General features: G+C 37.2%; 1 protein-coding gene across 7 annotated transcripts in view; it reads right to left on the reverse strand.

Annotated features, from left to right (window-relative positions):
* Positions 1 to 18,439, reverse strand: part of SEMA5A (semaphorin 5A) — a 356,553-nt gene that overhangs the window by 84,019 nt on the left and 254,095 nt on the right. For all 7 annotated transcript variants that reach the window (XM_056483463.1, XM_056483464.1, XM_056483466.1 and 4 more), the window contains one exon: positions 8,556 to 8,763. In XM_056483463.1, the coding sequence (XP_056339438.1) occupies positions 8,556 to 8,763 (208 nt within the window). The remainder of the gene's footprint in view (positions 1 to 8,555; positions 8,764 to 18,439) is intronic.

The raw sequence follows: 18,439 nt of genomic DNA on the forward strand, positions 1-18,439 counted from the left end.
GTGTTTGAGAAAAGAACACAAAAACAAATTAAAGGCTGACATCATGCACAACTGGCAATGTTAGCAATGATAATACTGAAATGAGAACTTGTGCCTCAAAGACGAAGTGCTAAATTTTCTAAATTCAAAGTGTTCATATTTATAAACTCCATTATCATGATTTAGAAACTTTTTATTAAAAACAAAAATATTTCAAAGTCTTTTGAAATACCCTTTCACTTAAAGCCTTACTCCCTCTTTAGTGGGAGTAAGCTGATCCTTCTCCCAGTCTGGTCTTAGACCTCATTTTCTCTTTTGCTTTTGTTTTCACTTTACCTTCAATTCAAGCAAATCAAAACAACTTGCACCTTTCATTACAAGTCACTCAGAGGTTTTAAGTAAAATACTAGAAAGATATTTTGACTGTCCTTACAATTTTCTGGTATTAGAACTAATCCTAGTTCCATGGAAGAAAAAAAAAGTTATTGTACTGCTACGACAAAATCTCTTATCACCCTGTGAATTTTTTCAGTAGCTGACCAGGTTTGGATTGCTCTCCAGCAAGGTAAAATGAGGTGAATCTTTTCAGAATTTGGTTAAGAAGATCCATGAGCACATGAAAATTATCATTTTAAGAAGTTAATAACTCAGCTAACCTCATGCAGATGACAAGAGGATAACTTCCTCCACTAATTACAGGAATTAGCATTGTTCAATAACCTTTTTCTTTACACCACAATAAAGAAATTAATCCTCTAAACATATAAACTATTCCAAACAAAGCAACAATAATTTTTTTCAAAGAAATACTCCTCACATGAGAAACTAGTTTATTCACTAAAGTGTTAATTCAATGTCCCAGTCATTATTATATCCAAGTCTCATATTGTAAAAAGTTTAACTTTTTAAATCTTATATCCAGACAGAAAAAAAAACCCCTACAAAACTGTAGTTTAGTGTCTTCAACCTCCCTCAGCTCTCTGTGTCAGACATATTCATGAAATGTGGCAGGACTTGACTTAAATAGCTGCCCTGTTCTCGGGTATTTGCACAAAAATTCTTTCCTGTTCTCTACCGTGCCTCACATCTCAGAGGTTTTTATTATTTATTTTTTTCACATCATCTATATCTCTGAAAAGCAGGCATAGTTTCTTTAAAATTAAAAGAAGAGAGGTAACATGAGGGTAAGTTTTTATCCTTAATGCCTAATTATGCCACCTCTTAAAACCATCTTCTTTCCTTTGAGGGATGATTCCTTTGATTTAATGTGTGAGTAATAGCAGCTAATTATTTTTATCTACTATGCCTAGATAAAACAAAGAAACAGATAACAAAAGAAGTTAACAGATAAAGAATCAGATAAAATAAAGCATGCAAGTATAAAAATATCAGAACTATGTGAAATATAAAGGGACTATTCTAAACTAGCAATTATGTGTCCTTAGAAAAATTTCATGCTGTTTTAACTCTTTTTCCATGAATCTTTCTCCCAAGAGACAACAGTAAGAGGAGCAGATTCAATGTGCACACGAAATAACAAAAAAAAAAAAAAATTATACATGTCTGTCAACTTTATGTCAATTTTATGTAAGTAAGGAAAGTCAAAAATCAGATAACACTACACTTCTTTTTCTCCTTGTCCTCCCCAATCTCTGTCTAAATTAAAGCTATTTTAGATGCTACTGTTGAAAAATTAGATAAATTTTAAAGTAGATATTAGGTCTTTCATTTGACAGGGCCCTTTCAGACTGTCAAATGGCAAATAGCAGAGCTGGATAATATATTTTGTCATCTTGTCTCTGGAAGTATACCTTACATCTCAATTTCAGCAGAGAATTAATGTTTTGTCTGTTAATCCCAGTGGGCACCAGCTCACATCTCTAAGAATTCACATGATTTGTCCTAGCACTGCTAAAACTGGCAATTTTGTGCAGGAAGCAAATTCAGGGATAAAATTAAACTGGTTCATTCGAAGACTCTCGATGCCACTTCCCTATCAAGTCAGCACCCTCTGCAAAAACATTCAACAGCTTTTGGCTTCTCCTGACTGATTCTAATTTTGCTCTCTGTTGTCACTGCAGATTTTTTTACCAAATGTAAATGATAGGCAGCAGAGTGTGTCTCCTGCAAGGCACTCATTTGGCAGTGGTGACTCAGTTTGCCTGCTGACAGTGGTGCTGCACTTTAGCAATGGGTTTTGACTGACTACTAACTGAACAGTAACCCAGCTCACTCCAAAGCAAGTCAGTAAAAACAGGTTCTTTCATCAGATATTTTATAATTATCAACAAGTAGGCCAGCAAAATTGTCCTGCTTCAGTTGTATTTGAGATGACTTTTTGAGTCAGAAAGTAAGGCAGAACTGAACACAACCCAGAGCAAAATATGTTAAAAATCCCTTAGAGTATTGGACTAAAAATAATTTTTGTGTAATCTGAACAAAAACCCCCTTAAGTTTAAAAACGGTATCATAATACCATTAATTTGGAAGAGATTTTTAGATTTCTTTTGAGGGGGAGAATATATTCCCATTTTATTATGAAAGTACTAATCAGGTATTCTCTTGAGCTGTAACATTTTATTCATACAATATATATGAATACAAGAGGTGCATCTTCTAAGACTGTTCAAGAAACATTTTTCTGTCTTTACCTACACACAGCATTTCAAAGAACTGAGTCTCCTGACCCTTTCAATAATTTTTACTGAAATATCCATGCCTACATAGTCCCAATTACCATCAAATGTGACCTGACACTTTGTGTATCAGGGACTGAACCGGGGTCACCATCTTATTTTGCAGATGACAGATTCATTACTGCAAATTCAAAGAGAAAACTCAAGCTATAAGCCTGTCTCATGTTCCAGATGCACAGTTCTATCTATTCCTGAATTAATCCATGAATGTGATACCAGAAACAGGTTACCTATCAGTGTTTTCATTACTACTGGGTTTGCAGCTATATAGATATATACATGTGTGTGCAATGAAGAACAGGCATCTAAAGATACAAATGAATGATGCAGAAGAACAGAAATATTAGGGACACACTTATAAAATCCCTAGTAGCTCAAGGTAAGATGGAAATATTCAGAATACTGCTTAACCCTTTCCTGTACCGGTAAGACATTTTCCTTTCCCTCGTAAGGCTCTTTCAAGAAATAAATTGGGAGCAGTCTGTAAAATTCTTGTTTGACAAAAACATCTGCTTACAAGACACGTATATTCATACATACATAGGTCACACTTTGAAGAGCTGTCACTAAATATTTCAGGGGCAGCAAAATGTAAATGAACAGTTTGTCTCTGATGCATTTTGCAGGACAGATAGACAGACACCTCCTGCAAAAGCTTTCATCTTTACAGAGGCAGAAGGGGTCAAGCTATTCCCTCTGCAGTATGGGACTAATATTGTACTTCTTTTGAGTGCACAAACTTGCAATTGTGCTTATCTGATAGTTCTGCCGACTTTAATAGTGTTCATAGGTTGACACCAAATGAAGATAATTTTTCAGTGTATCTAATAACCCAAAAAAGAATTGTAATTTTTAATATGTGCTTATAATCTAGACTTGCAGACAGGAGTATGGTTTATCTCAGTCTGGGAAATTTATGAGGACTCTGATTCTGGAATAATTCTCTGGAATCACTAACTCAGATCAGTCTTCATGTGGTTCTGACATTATAGTGCAGCAGCAGATTTCTCATATTTAAACTGGAATAAAGCCTGCATATTTTGAAATCAGAAAATCCACCTGAATATAAAAAAATAAATACTTTGGAATGATTATTTCCAAATAGCAATTTCAATTCCATTTGTTGGCGAGCTCTTCTGGACACATGAGCACCTAGGAATGGTTTAGAACACACACTTGTTTTTAACTTCTATAGTATCAGTATATAGGAATAATTATTTTACTATTTAATGTTATGGAGTGTTTATTACCAGGAAAACAAGTTCCTACTGAGTGTGAGGGTACCTCTGAGGATGCAAAATCAGCTAGGCAAAATAAAGGAATGCAAAAGTAGTTGAAATACCTAATCCCATAATCTTGCTGGAGTTCTAGGAATGAAATAAAATGTATTGTTTTCTTCTGTCAGCTAATTCAGTACCCTTTTTAGCACTGTGCTGATAGAGTTTTCTTGTGTATGTCCAGACTGCTTAACTGATGGCTCACAAAGACACCAAAATAAGAATAAAGAAGTTCAAAGAACAAAAGGTAAGTTACAGGAGAATAGCTATGATAACATTTCTTAGCAAGACAACTTGTGACCCAGTAGCATCTTAGACATATTTTGTAAAAAAAAAAAACTCAAAAAAAAATTTCCAGAATGTCAGAGAAGTCACTATTTGTACAGCTTTTAGCAGATGACATGATTTATTTACTTAGACATAACATCATAGTAAGATTAGTTTTCAAGCCTTTCAAGTGTGTGAAACCTATCTTCCATAAAATACCCATTAGAAAATACCAATCCTTGACCCTTGCTTGGTAAGATTTTAAAGAACATTGGGCTGATACAGCCTTTCATTGTCCTTTCAGAACTAATGCACTGAAAATGCCAGTACAAAGTATAACTTTGACAAATTTGCCTCAGAAAAATCACTGCCATCCAGGTTGCTTTTGAAGGCTACAGCTGCAAACAAAAGGAAGCTGGTTTTTTTGTTTCAGGGGACAGTCTCTACCCCCATACTACATGTCCTATCCCTTACTACAGATGCATAGAACCTTCAAAGCAAAATGAAGAAACTGAAATTTGAGAGAGTTTAATAGCTATCCTCTCATGATAATTATTCTATTTATCTCACATTATAGTTAATTAGCAGATATATAAAAGTCAGTTGTGCTTCATGCTTGGCCTCCTCAGCTGTGAAGAAGTACAGAGACGTGGAGAATTCAGCTGTGAAAATATCTCCAGTGAATATCATTGATGGACTTCTGTAAAAGTTTGATAAACATGTGAATTGCAATAGCCAGGTGATAATAAAACTGATCAAACCTTAAGGATTTTCCCCAAGGAGAACTGAATTTGGGTAACTGCTGCTTTCTGCACCTTGAAGATGGCAGGGTTTTTTGGAGAACTGATTCTCCAAAGTACTGACACATCACAAATTACTTTTCTCTAGCTGACTCTCAAAAGCAGCACAATTATGACAGGATGTTCCAAACTATTCAGGCACTGGCAGAAGTCTGTGTGAGGTACCCTCCGCCTGGCCCCCATGCAAATCCAAATCCAAATAGTCAGAATGGGCAACTCATGAATGATGGAAACATCAGGGCAGAATGGAAAGTGCTGGGCAACCCAAACTATGGCTGTGACAACAGCTTTTGCCCGTGGTAAGATCTGCTGTCACAGTAATAAAGTGCAGCAAACAGCACTTAAAACACACTAAAAAAAATATATATCCTCCAAATGTATTTTCAAGAGCCTTTGTTAACAGTGTTTATGGGAGTAGAGTCATGACATGTGCTGAAGCAGATGGAGTATCTGCCAGAGCAGCAGCAGGTCACAGGGATCCTCCACCACTGAAAAGTGCTGGAGGAACAGACTTATGATGTGCAGAGCATATTAGAGTGATTATTAAGGAGAAATAATAAACTACAAATAAAAGCAACAACTGCATGCTTTAGAGGCTACTGTGGGAAGATGAAACAAGGAATAATGGAAAAAAAATTAAATGGACAGTCTCAAGAAAATTATCTTGACATTGAGATATTAGTTAATGAAAGAGTCTGCTCAACAGAGGGACTGAAGTATTGTCTGAAAGCTTAGCAAGAAACCTAAACAAAGAGATTAGATAAGATTAGGCACTGAGCACTGCCATTGACACAAAATGAGCAGGTGAGGTAGCACGTGTTCAACCTTTTGACTTTTTTAAGGCTGTTATTCATGCACAAGCATGCCCCATTCCTCAATAATTATGTGAAGTGGTGCTGAAGAGTACACGTCCTTGATCTGGGGCAGAGACTGCAGTTACATTGATGGAATTTCAGAATGTAGCTTTGGCACAGTTATACAGCCCTTAGTATGATGAATGTGAATAAATTGAATAAAATAATTAAAAAAAAAACAAAACAAAACAAAAAAAAAAAAAACCCAAAAAAAACCCCACTATGCTCCAACACATTACCTTAAGTAAGGTTCACCCATTACTCTGTTTACCCATTGCTACAGTACAGAAATAACAATCAGCAACATAATAGAAGAAAGTGAGTATGAAAGCACCCAGAAATGCAATGAGCAAGTTTAAGATGTTTCAACACCTGGAGAAATGTATAGCCCCAAGTAATGTACTTGTACTCTCTCCACATGCAAAAAAGAAAAAAAAAATCCAGCATAAGCCAGGAAAAACTAGTCAAACCAAAAATAAATTATAAGTGAGAGAAAGATTACATCTGCATTCTCCAAATAACCTGAGTCCCTAATGATAGATGACAAGGAAATTCCTTTTTTTGTCTGGATCACATCTGTAAATCCTCTCCTTTTTCAAAAAACAAAGCTAGAATTGCTGGTGGACTCTTTAACCAAGAAGAAAGCAAAGATGGCAAGTCTTTTGGTGCAATGAATATTTAATTACTACAAGAGAAGTCATACAACTACAAAAGATATGATTGAAAAACCCCGCAAGGAATCATTTTATCTCCTTTAAATAAGTCATTCCACGGGAAGATGAGACTTCATATACCTCTGGGCAAAGGAATAAATTATCATTTGAGCAGCATTTGAGGCGTTTAACTCCTGTTTTCAGTAAAATGGAAGACTATATATTTTTTGTTTAGTTTTCTTTTGTTCTAAAAGAAATTTCAAAAATTTGACAATTAGAGCCCACTGCTCAAACAAGGGAGAGAGGAATGGATAGCCTCCAGCCATGTATGGGGTCTGTGATTTGAAACAGCCATCCTACCCTGCAAGGGCAGAAGTATTTTTGGGCCCTGCGGCTGGAATAACATTGCCACGCCTTGGGAATTGTCCTGAGAGAAGCAAGGCATCAGGGACCTTGGGCATTCACACCTCACTGAAAACAAAGTGAGACACCAGCCTTGAAATGTCTGAAGTAGACTACAGGCTTGGTGTAAATGCTCACCACCACACATCCTTTTCCAACTCTCTGAACCGGGAAAAAATGGAATTCCCAAGGAAAGTGAAACTTGGTCTAATAGAACCAACAAAACGCTTGAAGCAAAGACCTGTATATAAAACTTTTCCCTAAAGTGAGCTTTGCAGGACTTCCAGTGGGGCTTCAAGAGTTCTATTTCAATAGAAAATGCCAAAAATATGAGACATGACAGCATAAACAAAAAAAAGGTAAAAGAGAATGGTAAAAAGAAAGAATGGTAAAAGAATGGTAAAAAGTAGAACCCTTCCCTGGTCTACTGTTTTCTAGGGCACACCTTTTCCTTCAGTCTTGTTTCCAACCCAGCAGCTTTTCACTGGCTCCTGCATGGGACCAATCCCCATGGTGAGCCAGATCCCTCTGAAATGTCCTTCCACTGTCACCAAGCCACAGCTTTACTACACCTGTGTCCTGTGGTCACTTTCCTTCTGTGCCAGCTATGTGGTTTTGTGATGGCCAGAAATGTCTCTACCTGTGAATGGTCACACTGCCTTTTATGGGAGGTTTAATACCTCTTCTCACAGATAATGTCCCTGAGAGCCTGAGTGTAGCAGCCAAAAGAGGCACCTGGCAGCCTTTCTTCCTCCTTTAAAAGCCCAGCTTTTTTTTGTTAAGCAAGGTGAAGCTAAAAATATCTAAAAATACAACCACATGCCTCTGCCACAGCTCTCAAAACCTTATGACTGATTCAGTGTCTATCTGATGTAACACAACTGTACTGAATTACCAGGACCACACATATCAAAGGGAAGATAATAGATAACTAGACAAAATTAACAATTTCTAATAGCCTGTTTTGCAACCCAGATGGATTTTCAGACACCCTATGAAAAAGATTGTGTGCTGAACTTTAAATCCCTTGACTATCATAAAACAACCAAGTAATTATTTGTAAGCTATCTTCTTTCTTTGATTGAACAACTGTTGGCTGCATAGCCCTTTTACCTAGTACCATATGTATATTTATTAGTTTGCTGATCCAACAGTACCTTTAAATAGCCACTTTTCTTGATTCCCAGTTCATCCAATCCAATTTGTTTCTGAATTCACAGAGACATTGTTTATTCATTTATAAAACAGCTTAAAAAAAACAAAACAAAGCAAAAAAACCCTAAATTTGTTCAAGCCACAATCTTTGAATATATTAAACCAGCAGCTATATTGAACTTTACCAAATAACTGTCTTCTATATAAAACATTTCTTACTGTTTCACTTTACAACTCAGAATCTGCATAATGACACTTCAATACAAATATAATTCCTTGAGAGCCTCATCTAGTCCTAACAAGTTAGATCAAGCAGTTGGAGACACTTCTGATAAACAGTATACACAGGAAATCATTGTTGAGAGAGACAATTAATTTGGATTCCTACTTGCAGTCATTTATCCTTCCCATTTTTCTGCAACCCCTGCAAGCATTCTTCTCCAGTGAAAAACAGCTAGCTGATTCTTCATACCTGTATGTTTTGTAAAAGAGACATCTCTTCAGGGGGACCTTGATCACATGTTCCTGAAGGCCCACAAAAAGGACACTCTGGCTGTGCAGGATCTGAAGGCTCCTGATGGGCTCTCGCTGACTTTTCGGCAGGAGCTCAATTTCCTCGAGCAGGCAGCTGCTTGAAGTCTGGTTCATTGGGGCAAGTACTTTCTTAATGGTGCCATAGTCTGAAAAGGAAGAGAGGAAAATGAGTTACTAAAAATTGCACTAGCAATTCTGCCTGCTTGGTGTTGTTCAGTGAAAAAAATCTTTGTGCTGGATGTTTTCAGTGAAGCCTCGGAATGCTATTTTGACTGAAGTTTCCTAAATTGATTATAGTACAGTGAAAAGAACTTAGAAAACATCACTGTTTTCACGTGATGCAATACAATTTAAAAAAAAATTAAAAAAGGAAAAAAAGTTAAAAAGTGTAGAATAGCCTTCATAGCAGTAGTCTCAAGAAAACAAGATCTCAAAGTCTGGCTTTATAAATACATATTCATGCCAAGGGTTACTGATTTCAGTCTACTGTATTGTCCTACACTTTACTGTATTTAAAACAGTTTAAAAAGCATTAAATTCTATAATTTTCCCAGTTTGTTCTAATATTCTTTGTGTAAAATTATGAGGTTTATATATGTATCACATTCATTTGATAAAGCACATGTACATGAGTATATGCAGGTCTTGAGTCTAGGTGAATAAGAATGAATGAGGCTGAACCCCTACTTATCTTGGTTTTGAGCTCTGAAAAATCACAGCTTTTGGCATTCATTCTTCACTTCTATTCTTAATATGATTTCTCAGGAAAGACAGTTACACGTTGAAAACCAGTGTCAGAATATATGATAAGATTTATCATTCACTCCTGTAAAACTTTTAAATAATTTAAAAATATCAAAGAACATTTGCTCTGAACACAAAGGATCACATTCTCATGCTGATAAATATTTTAAGGAGCTGCAGAATTATGCAATCTTTTATGTGCCAGCAATTGTGAGTATTAAAGATCCAACACTGCAAACACACACAGAGATAAGCCCTGAAGTCTTGAAAGACTTCCCTTTTGAGTTGGTAGTAATGGCAAGAGGGATGTTTGGGGAGCCTGTTCTGCAGTCCAGACAGCAGGATTTGCCATCACCAGCACCAGGTTTGCCATCACCAGCCAGAGGTTTGGCTCAGAGCTGGCAGTGCAGGACGTTTCTGGCCCTGGCTTGGTGAGTATGGGTTTTATCCATGGCAGGAAATGCCTGGTGGCCACATGTCTGTGTCCCCCTACACCAGCTCCACCCTGGGAGCACCTGAGGCCAGGGGCTGGCACCTCTACGTGGTCACTGTACCCTCCAGGTAACTGGGCTGAGGGAGGGCAGCATGACATTCCCAAACTTTGCTTGGGAAGTGGTGAGGAACAGCAAGCAAGCAACTTTAAGATAATACAAAAAAGCAGCCTCAAATAGACTCCAAAACTAAGAAGAAGGAGAACCAAGATGACAGTTACTGTTAAAATCTCCTCATTTTCCTGAGTATTCAATCCTAAGACCTGGAGTAGTACTGGAAGGGACAGTGTACCCTGAAATAGCAGGGGAGGTTAATAGGAAGTTTATGTGTATGATATTACTAATATGTAATTCTATTAAACAGTCAAAACTCTTTAGATAAACTATAAATTATTAGCTCAGTGTATAAAATGTATTCTCCTAAGTCCATAAAAAATTTTCATTATATCAAATCATTATGCAAGTTGAAATCTTCTGCCTAGCCTCTCAAGTTTTAATACAATCACTTCATATACCTGTTTACATTTTTCTCCTTTCTGCTTGACCCTTTTAGGAAAGAAGCTTCCAGTAAATTAAAACTTTAATTTTTATTAACCTTTTTGATAGTAAAATATCTAATTTGATGATCACTTATTTCCCAAACAACCTAAAACTGACTTATATTCAGAACCTAATTAAATTGTTGCCAACAGTCAGTTTTGCCCCACAATTAAGCAATAACCAGCTCAGCTGAACAATGTAGCAAGCAGTGTTTCCACAGATGACTACTGGATACAAAATCTTGACTATAATTACAGCAAGTTTCATGGTCAAAATATCGTCTAAGACATGTCCCAAATTTCAGTACCTGTATGTGCTTATTTTGGCTGAGGTAGAAGTGTCTTCACAGTGGCTGATATGGGGCTGTGTTTTGGGTTTGTGCTGAGCACAAGGTTGATAATATAGAGATGTTTGTTATTGCTGAGCATGGCTCCTTGCTCAGAGCCAAGGTGTTTTCTGCTTCTCACACTGCCATGCTGGAGAGGAAGTTGGGGTTCTTGGGAGGTTAGGAGGAGACACAGCTGGGACAGGTGACCCCAGCTGACCAAAGGGATATTCCATGTGACATCATATCCAGATATAAAGTAGGAGAAGAAGGAATAAGGGGAGGACTTTTGGAGTTTTGGCATTTCTCTTCCCAAGTCGCTGTTACACCTGATGGAGCCCTGCTCTCCCAGAGGTGGCTGAACACCTGCCTGCCCATAGGAAGGAGTAAATTAATTCCTTGCTTTGCTTTGCTTGTGTGTGGGGGTTCTGCTTTTTCCTATTAAACTGTTTTTATTTCAACCCCCATGTTTTCTTCTGACTCTCTCCCTGATCACACTGGTGGGGGGAGGTGAGCAAGGGGCTGCATGGTCCTTGGAGGCTGGATGGGGTTAATTACTGAGTGAAAGATGAATGATTTTCTTTGGAGCATAGACGTTGGAAAAATGTACTAAGAAGAAGAAGGAGCAGTGAGATAATTTTACAGATGTAAATTAATTGTTATTGCTTTATAGATCATTCAGAGCAACTCTATATCATGTGCTTAACTGGCAGATAACAGATTCAGTATGATTGATGACACACTGTAGTTGGTTTGTCACAGAGTTTCTGCATGAGACAAAAATCAGGTACACGCATATTCAGCACATGCTTCTTCTACAGACTAATATTTCTTCCTACCACTGTGCTGGGTCTGGCATCTACAGACTGAATCACTTGCTGTCACCCTCCCCAAGAGAAGAAAAAAACCACATGACTGCAGGCCTCCCTCCCCTATGCCTACATACACACTCAATTTAGAAATACAGCTTTGGACAGGAGAATATGATCACACACAAATACTTTGTGTTTCTTGTGGCTCTTTTATTATAGATGGCAAACTTACAGTTCTTTATATTCAAGTCTGTGACCTGGAGATCATGATTACAGCAGCATACCACCTCAGAAAGAACTGAAATGGAAATCCCATTCTCCAAAGTGTTGTCTGTCCGGCCATTTTCACAGCACAGTTGTAAAGCAAAATAGGGTGTAAAAAAAAAAAAGTAGGGAAAGAAATAAGTCTGGAGCATGGCTCTAAGGCATGGAGCTTTTCAGACTCTGCATCAGGTTTATTTGTCATAATCTTTCAAGTGAATATTTAATTATATAATCAAACTAAGTGCCCACTTCTGCCAAGAAACAGGTAAGAATAGTAACCACAGAGCATCTTAATGGATGTAATTTTATTGCCATGGACACAGGGAAAGCTGCAGTTTCATCACAAATGTCAAGCCTGAGCCTAAGAGCCATTTAAGAATTCCAATGAAAGGCATCTTTGCATCCTAACTGTAAGAAAGACATACTGGCATAGATCCAGACACCTGACAGACTTTTTTTAAGGATGGCCAACTACATACAGGAATAGTAAAAGATAATGACATTGGCCAGAATGAGTAAAAAATGTGCTTTGTCAGCTTGTACTGCAATAGTTTTAAAGAGACTTGCAAAACCAGCAACTGAACATTAGAAATCTAATCACTGTGAAAGAAGAGATAAATTCTCGTTGAAATATTGTTATGTAAGAGACTATGAAGAACTGCATGGAGAACCTGAGATAGAGTTTTAAAGGACATGCTTGGAGGCAAAAAAGTCTGTAAGGAACAAAATTATAATTGTACAAAATGAAAGGATGATTTCTAAAAAGCGAAAAATTAAGTTTAAGATGTAAGTGTTATAAATCATAGCCAGCAATGGAAAACACTGCAAGAGTGAAGCTGGAACCATTATAACATCTTTGGTGACACCTGCAAAGCAAAACAGGAAATGAACATACAAAACAAACAGCAGATGCAACAAACTAATAAACCCATCATTTCCTGAGTTTCCTAAAAGAAATAAAACCACTCAAGGAAGCTTTAGCAAATCCTTGCTATAGAGAAGAATAAATATTTGCATGAGCTGTTATGTTTACAAAACACTGCTGCTTTCTTCAAGCAAACACATCTTTAACAAATCATCATGAGGCAGTGTAGAAGTAATTGCATTTCACTTCTTCAAATGAAGGAAAAAAAATCTCAACCTATTCCTTTTTGAGAGGGAAACACTTTCAAGCCTAACTCTTGCCATAGTACTTTGGAGAGTGGGTTATTGTCCAGAAAGCAACTGAACCAGCTCCAGGAGACAGAATCCAAACCAATGCTTTTCAGAAAAGAAACCTGTCATCTTTCAGTAATGCCAGTAAAAATCATTGTTGTCTTCTAAACTATATGAGTTGTAAGCAAAATAAACTTATAGTAGTCTCAAATATCTCTTCAGGACAGCTCTATGCCTATATTTAAGATTTAACAAACATTCCTGCACTTTCTGAGCACAACAATATGCCTTTACAGATCTGAAAATCTTCTCACACCTCAAGAAACATCAAAATCTACTGTAAATTATAAACTGTCAATGTAATGATGGGCCTGTTTTTCAAAATTCACACAAAACATTCTTCAGAACAGTAATACATCTTAAGCAGATGGAAGGATGTGATCAGTGATGGAAAGGGGCAGTCAACACAAATATTAAAGCAACATTCAGAACTTCAGGAGATGCCTGTAACTAAACTTAAATAAGATACCACCTATGTAAGAAATACTCTACTCTGTATGTCACAAAATGTGAAAACGGGCTCATTGACACACTTAACAATCTGGCAGCACAAAGGTCAGGGAATTTAATACATGGAGACTCAAGAGAATACATATTAAAGTAGCTGAAACAAATATGAATAATGTATATTTTCAAGAAGTCTAATTTGAAGTAGATTTTAGGATATATTCAATAAGTGCTTTAATTTTCTCCATTATGCACTGTTTTTTCATATTATTTGTTGTATGCAAATTACTTTTCCCATTGGAAAATAACAGCATTAAGACAGTATTAAGAATGTTGAAATTAAAGGAAAAATATGTTAATGTTAAATATCTTGTAAATAATATCCATATGTACATATAAACAGTGTTTATAATAATCATAGAACATTTGTATTAAACACCATAGAAACCAAATAAAATAGGGCATTAGGGCCATCTTCAAGGCAGAGGCCTTTCAGAATAATAAAATTAAATACCAAATATAAAATTGATTAACTGAATGTGTAATAGTAAAAAAATCAAAGAATGTGCAAGGTGACTGTTAACCATTCAACGACTGTGAAAAAATGCATCACCAACATTTGCTTTCTTCCACCACAGGAACTGGAAAAAGCCCTACTGCGAAGTAGAATGTGCATTTAGCTAACAGCAGAAAATTATCCCACTGAACAGAAAGTATTAGGTTGCATAAGGGCTTTAGTGCACTCAACTCAGAAAAAAAGATGCAGGAACAGCTAATGCAGCAGCTGGTTCAGCCTAAAAAGGAGAAGCACAGGACTTATGATTTAGCAATCTATGTAACATCAAAAAAGATTCATATGGTACACAGAATGCGACGGAATTAAAATCCTACTCTTCTCCACCCTTTCTAAAAATAACTTTAAAATTAGTTAACTCATCAGTAGAATATGGATAATTAAAGCTTTGGCTATTATCTGTTTCCCCACATGGGGGTGGGGTACAATTTGGTTTAAAGCAAGGGCATATTTAGAATATAAGATTATATATAATCATGTTCTGTAACCTAATCTACCTTCAGGTTTCTGGGATACATTCTTATACTTGAAATACAATAATACATTTTTTAATCATGCTTTAGTCTAAAGGATAAGTGAAAGACTGAGCTTCAATTCTTCTTCTTTAAAAGTGAAAAATATACTATGGGTAAACACAGTACTTCTACAATGATTCAGAAAACGAAAATAATATAGTTTGATTTTAAAATTCCCACCTTAATTTACAACTTTAATTTAAATATTTGCATATGTTTAGATGCATATTCATTAATTCTTTAGGGAAAAGAGTGAACCTGAAAATGAATATGGAATTGTGATGCTTCACAAAGATGCAGTTGTTTGTTTTTTTTTTAATCACACAGAATCACTACGTTGGAAGAAATCTTCAAGATCATGGAGTCCAACCCGTGCCCTACCATCTCAACTAGACTGTGGCACTGAGTGCGACATCCAGTCTTTTTTTAAACATATGTAGGATAGTGACTCTACCACCTCCCCAGGCAGACCATTCCAGAACTTTATTATTCTTTCACTGAAAAAAACCTAATATCCTACCTATATTTCCCTTGGTGTAGCTTAAGACTGTGTCGTCTCATTCTGTCAGTGGTGCCTGGAGAAAGAGACCTACCCCCACCTGACTGCAAACACCTTTCAGGGGGTTATAGAGAGTGATGAGGTCACCCCTGAGTCTCCTTTTCTCCAGGCTGAACACCCCCAGCTCCCTCAGCTGTTCCTCACAGGGTTTGTGTTCCAGCCCCTCCCCAGCCTCGTTCCCTCCTCTGGATGTGCCCAAGTGTCTCAATGTCCTTCCCAAACTGAGGGGACAGAACTGGACACAGCACCCAAGGTGTGGCCTCACCAGTGCTGAGTACAGGGAGGAATGACCTCCCTGCTCCTGCTGGCCACACCATTCCTGATCCAGGCCAGGGCCATTGGCCCTTGGCCACCAGGGCTCACTGCTGGCTCATGTTCAGTCAGCTGTACCAGCACCCCCAGGTCCATTCCTGCCTGGGCACTGTCCAGACACACCATCCCCAGCCTGTAACACTGCAGGGGTTATTGTGGCCAAAATGCAGGACACAGCACTTGGACTGATTAAACTTCATCCTGTTGGACTCTGCCCATCTATTGAACTGTTCCAGGTCTCTCTGCAGAGAACTCCTACCTTCCAACAGATCAACACACTCCCAGCTTAGTGTTGTCTGCAAATTTACTGAGGAAAGACTCAATGCCCTCATCTATGTCATCAATAAAAATATAGAACAGAACAGGCCCAGCACAGAGCCCTGAGGGACACCACTGGTGCTGATCCCAGCTGGATGCAGCTCCATTCCCACTCTCTGAGCCTGGTCATGCAGCCAGTTCCTAACCCAGCACAGAGTGCTCCTGTCCCAGCCACGGGCTGCAGCTTTTCCAGGAGTGTGCTGTGGGGAACAGTGTCAAAGGACTTGCTGAAATCCAGGTACACAACATCACAGCCTTTCCTGCATCCACCAGGAGGGTCACTTGGTCATAAAAGGAGACCAGGTTGGTCAAACATGACCTGCCCCTCCTAAACCCACACTGGCTGGGTCTGATACCCTGGGCACCCTGTGAGTGCTGTGTGATGGCACTCAGTACAAACTGTTCCATTACCTTACTGGGTACTGAGGTCAGGATAACTGGCCTATAGTTACCAGGATCCTATTTCCCACTTTTTTTAGTGAATGGGTGTCACAGTGGCCAGCTTCCAGTCATCTGGAACCTCCCCAGTGAGCCAGGACTGTTGGTAAATGATGGAGAGCAGCTTTGCAAGCTCATCTGCCTGGGATGAGCTCCCTCAATACCCTGGGATGGATCCCATCTGGGCCCACAGATTTATGAACATCCAAGGGGCTCAGCTGTTCTCTGACTGCCTCCTCCTGGATAGGAGGGAATCATTCTGCTCCTGACACCATCTACCATCCCAGGAGGACAGCAGTCCTGAGGACAAGCCATCTTCCCACTAAAGACTGAGGCAAAGAAGGTGTTGAGCACTTCCACCTTCTCATCCACAGTTACTATGTTCCCTCCCTCATCCAACGAGGAACAAAGGGTCTTACCATTCCTTTTACCATTAATATATTAGTAAAATATATTATTTTTAATTTTAAATTAATATATATTAATTTCTCTTCTTATTTTCAGAGCTGTTTTACATGTTTGTCTCTCTATTGAAACTAAACCACTGTTTGAACAATCTGACTAGCATGATAGTTATTTTGTTCTTTTTCTCTACTTTTAATATATTTTCACGGTGTAAGAAAATATATAGATGTGATTTTTCTACAAGTATGCGACAAAAGTGGAGGTTAAAAATCTGAATGTTCTGCTTTGTGGGCTTAACAGAGAATGAAATGTGATAAGCTTATGAAGGATTTAAACAATAAACCATTGTGATTTTCTTACTATTACAGGTCATTATCATCATAGTGATAACAAGACAAGGGTGGATATTAAGAGAAATAGAGATATAAAGTGCATTTATTAAATCAAAAAGGCAATTATGTAACTGTATAACAAAACCTTCTATGAAATCCTGTAGATGGAAATAGAAAAAATAATTTTGTTGCATTTCCCCAAGAAATATTGCAAATTGTTCTGCCCTGTTGATATGGAGATTTATTTTTAAACACCAAAATGGCTAATCAAAATATACCTCTGTACCATCACTTGCAGGAAACAGAAAAGCTTAAGCTTTCTATTATTCAAGTCTCTTAGTTTTCCTTACTCCATTGTAGGATACTTGAAGAAAAAAAATAGTATGCAAGTGACCTGGAAAACTCATAAATCATTGCTCATTGACATCTAATTAAACTTCAGTAAATTAAATTAACTGAAGCAATAAAAAAAAAAACAAACCAAAACCTACATTCTGGGACTTGAAAAATCTTGCAGTTTGTTCATGTGGGACCTTAGTACAAAATCATGAATATTTTTGGTCTTGGAGTTTTTGTTCCTGTGTGAAGTAAAAACCAGGCATAAAAACGTCTGTTCTAGATGTGTTACAGGAATAAAAATAGGGTATGTCAGTTTTTTATCATTCCAAAATTTAAACCAAATTATTCTTTTCCCATGCTCAGTATCAAAGGACTTTGCATTTCAGAGGTTGTGTACGTAGAACTGCTTTTCCTAGAGAGCAACAATAATCTAAAGATCTTTGAGCCTATAACAGCATTGAATTTTAGAGCTTAAAAGCCTTTAGGAAAGTCCATGGTCATTGCTGCTCTGCTGGTATATTATTAGACAGAGAAATTAGCAAAAATTAACAGGGAAGTTAAGACTTTAAATTTAAGAAAAAGCAACTACTAATGAAATAAAATTTCCTGCTTTGTGTCCAACTATATGCAATATATAGCAATCTTAAAATGGGGCATTCAGTTGTCCAGTGTCATAGCAATTAGAAAAGATAAAAAGAAGCGTTAAAAAGTACATGCATAATTTAATGTATTTAATAAAAAACTAATTTTAAATTATATACAAACAGCTATACCACATAGTGCTTAGTGTATTAAAAGTTTCAATCACCAAATAGCTGCTTAACTTAGGAAATGGGAATGGTTTGGCTCTTTCTCGGTAGAGAGCTTTGGAAGCAGTAGAAGGAAAACACAGAAAAACTATATTAAATTACTTATCTGGGTAAGACCCTGAGTATTTATGCAATCTAGTGCAGTTTTGTTTTTCAATTCTTGGATGCAACAACTGCAGTTTTGAAAGATAGTCTATAAAAAGCAAGCACACATAATATTTTAGATTTATGCTCTTTATCTTTGGCACCGACTCCATCATATTCCCTCTTACCTATTATATTTGAAGTAAATATTGATGTTCTTCCTTATAGTATTGGAAATTATTTTAAATCAACACTGAAATGAGATACATTTTTAATAATGCTTGTCAACAAACAAAGTC

This window comes from Oenanthe melanoleuca, chromosome 2 (genome assembly GCF_029582105.1).
Source record: "Oenanthe melanoleuca isolate GR-GAL-2019-014 chromosome 2, OMel1.0, whole genome shotgun sequence".
Taxonomy (NCBI): Eukaryota; Metazoa; Chordata; class Aves; order Passeriformes; family Muscicapidae; genus Oenanthe; species Oenanthe melanoleuca.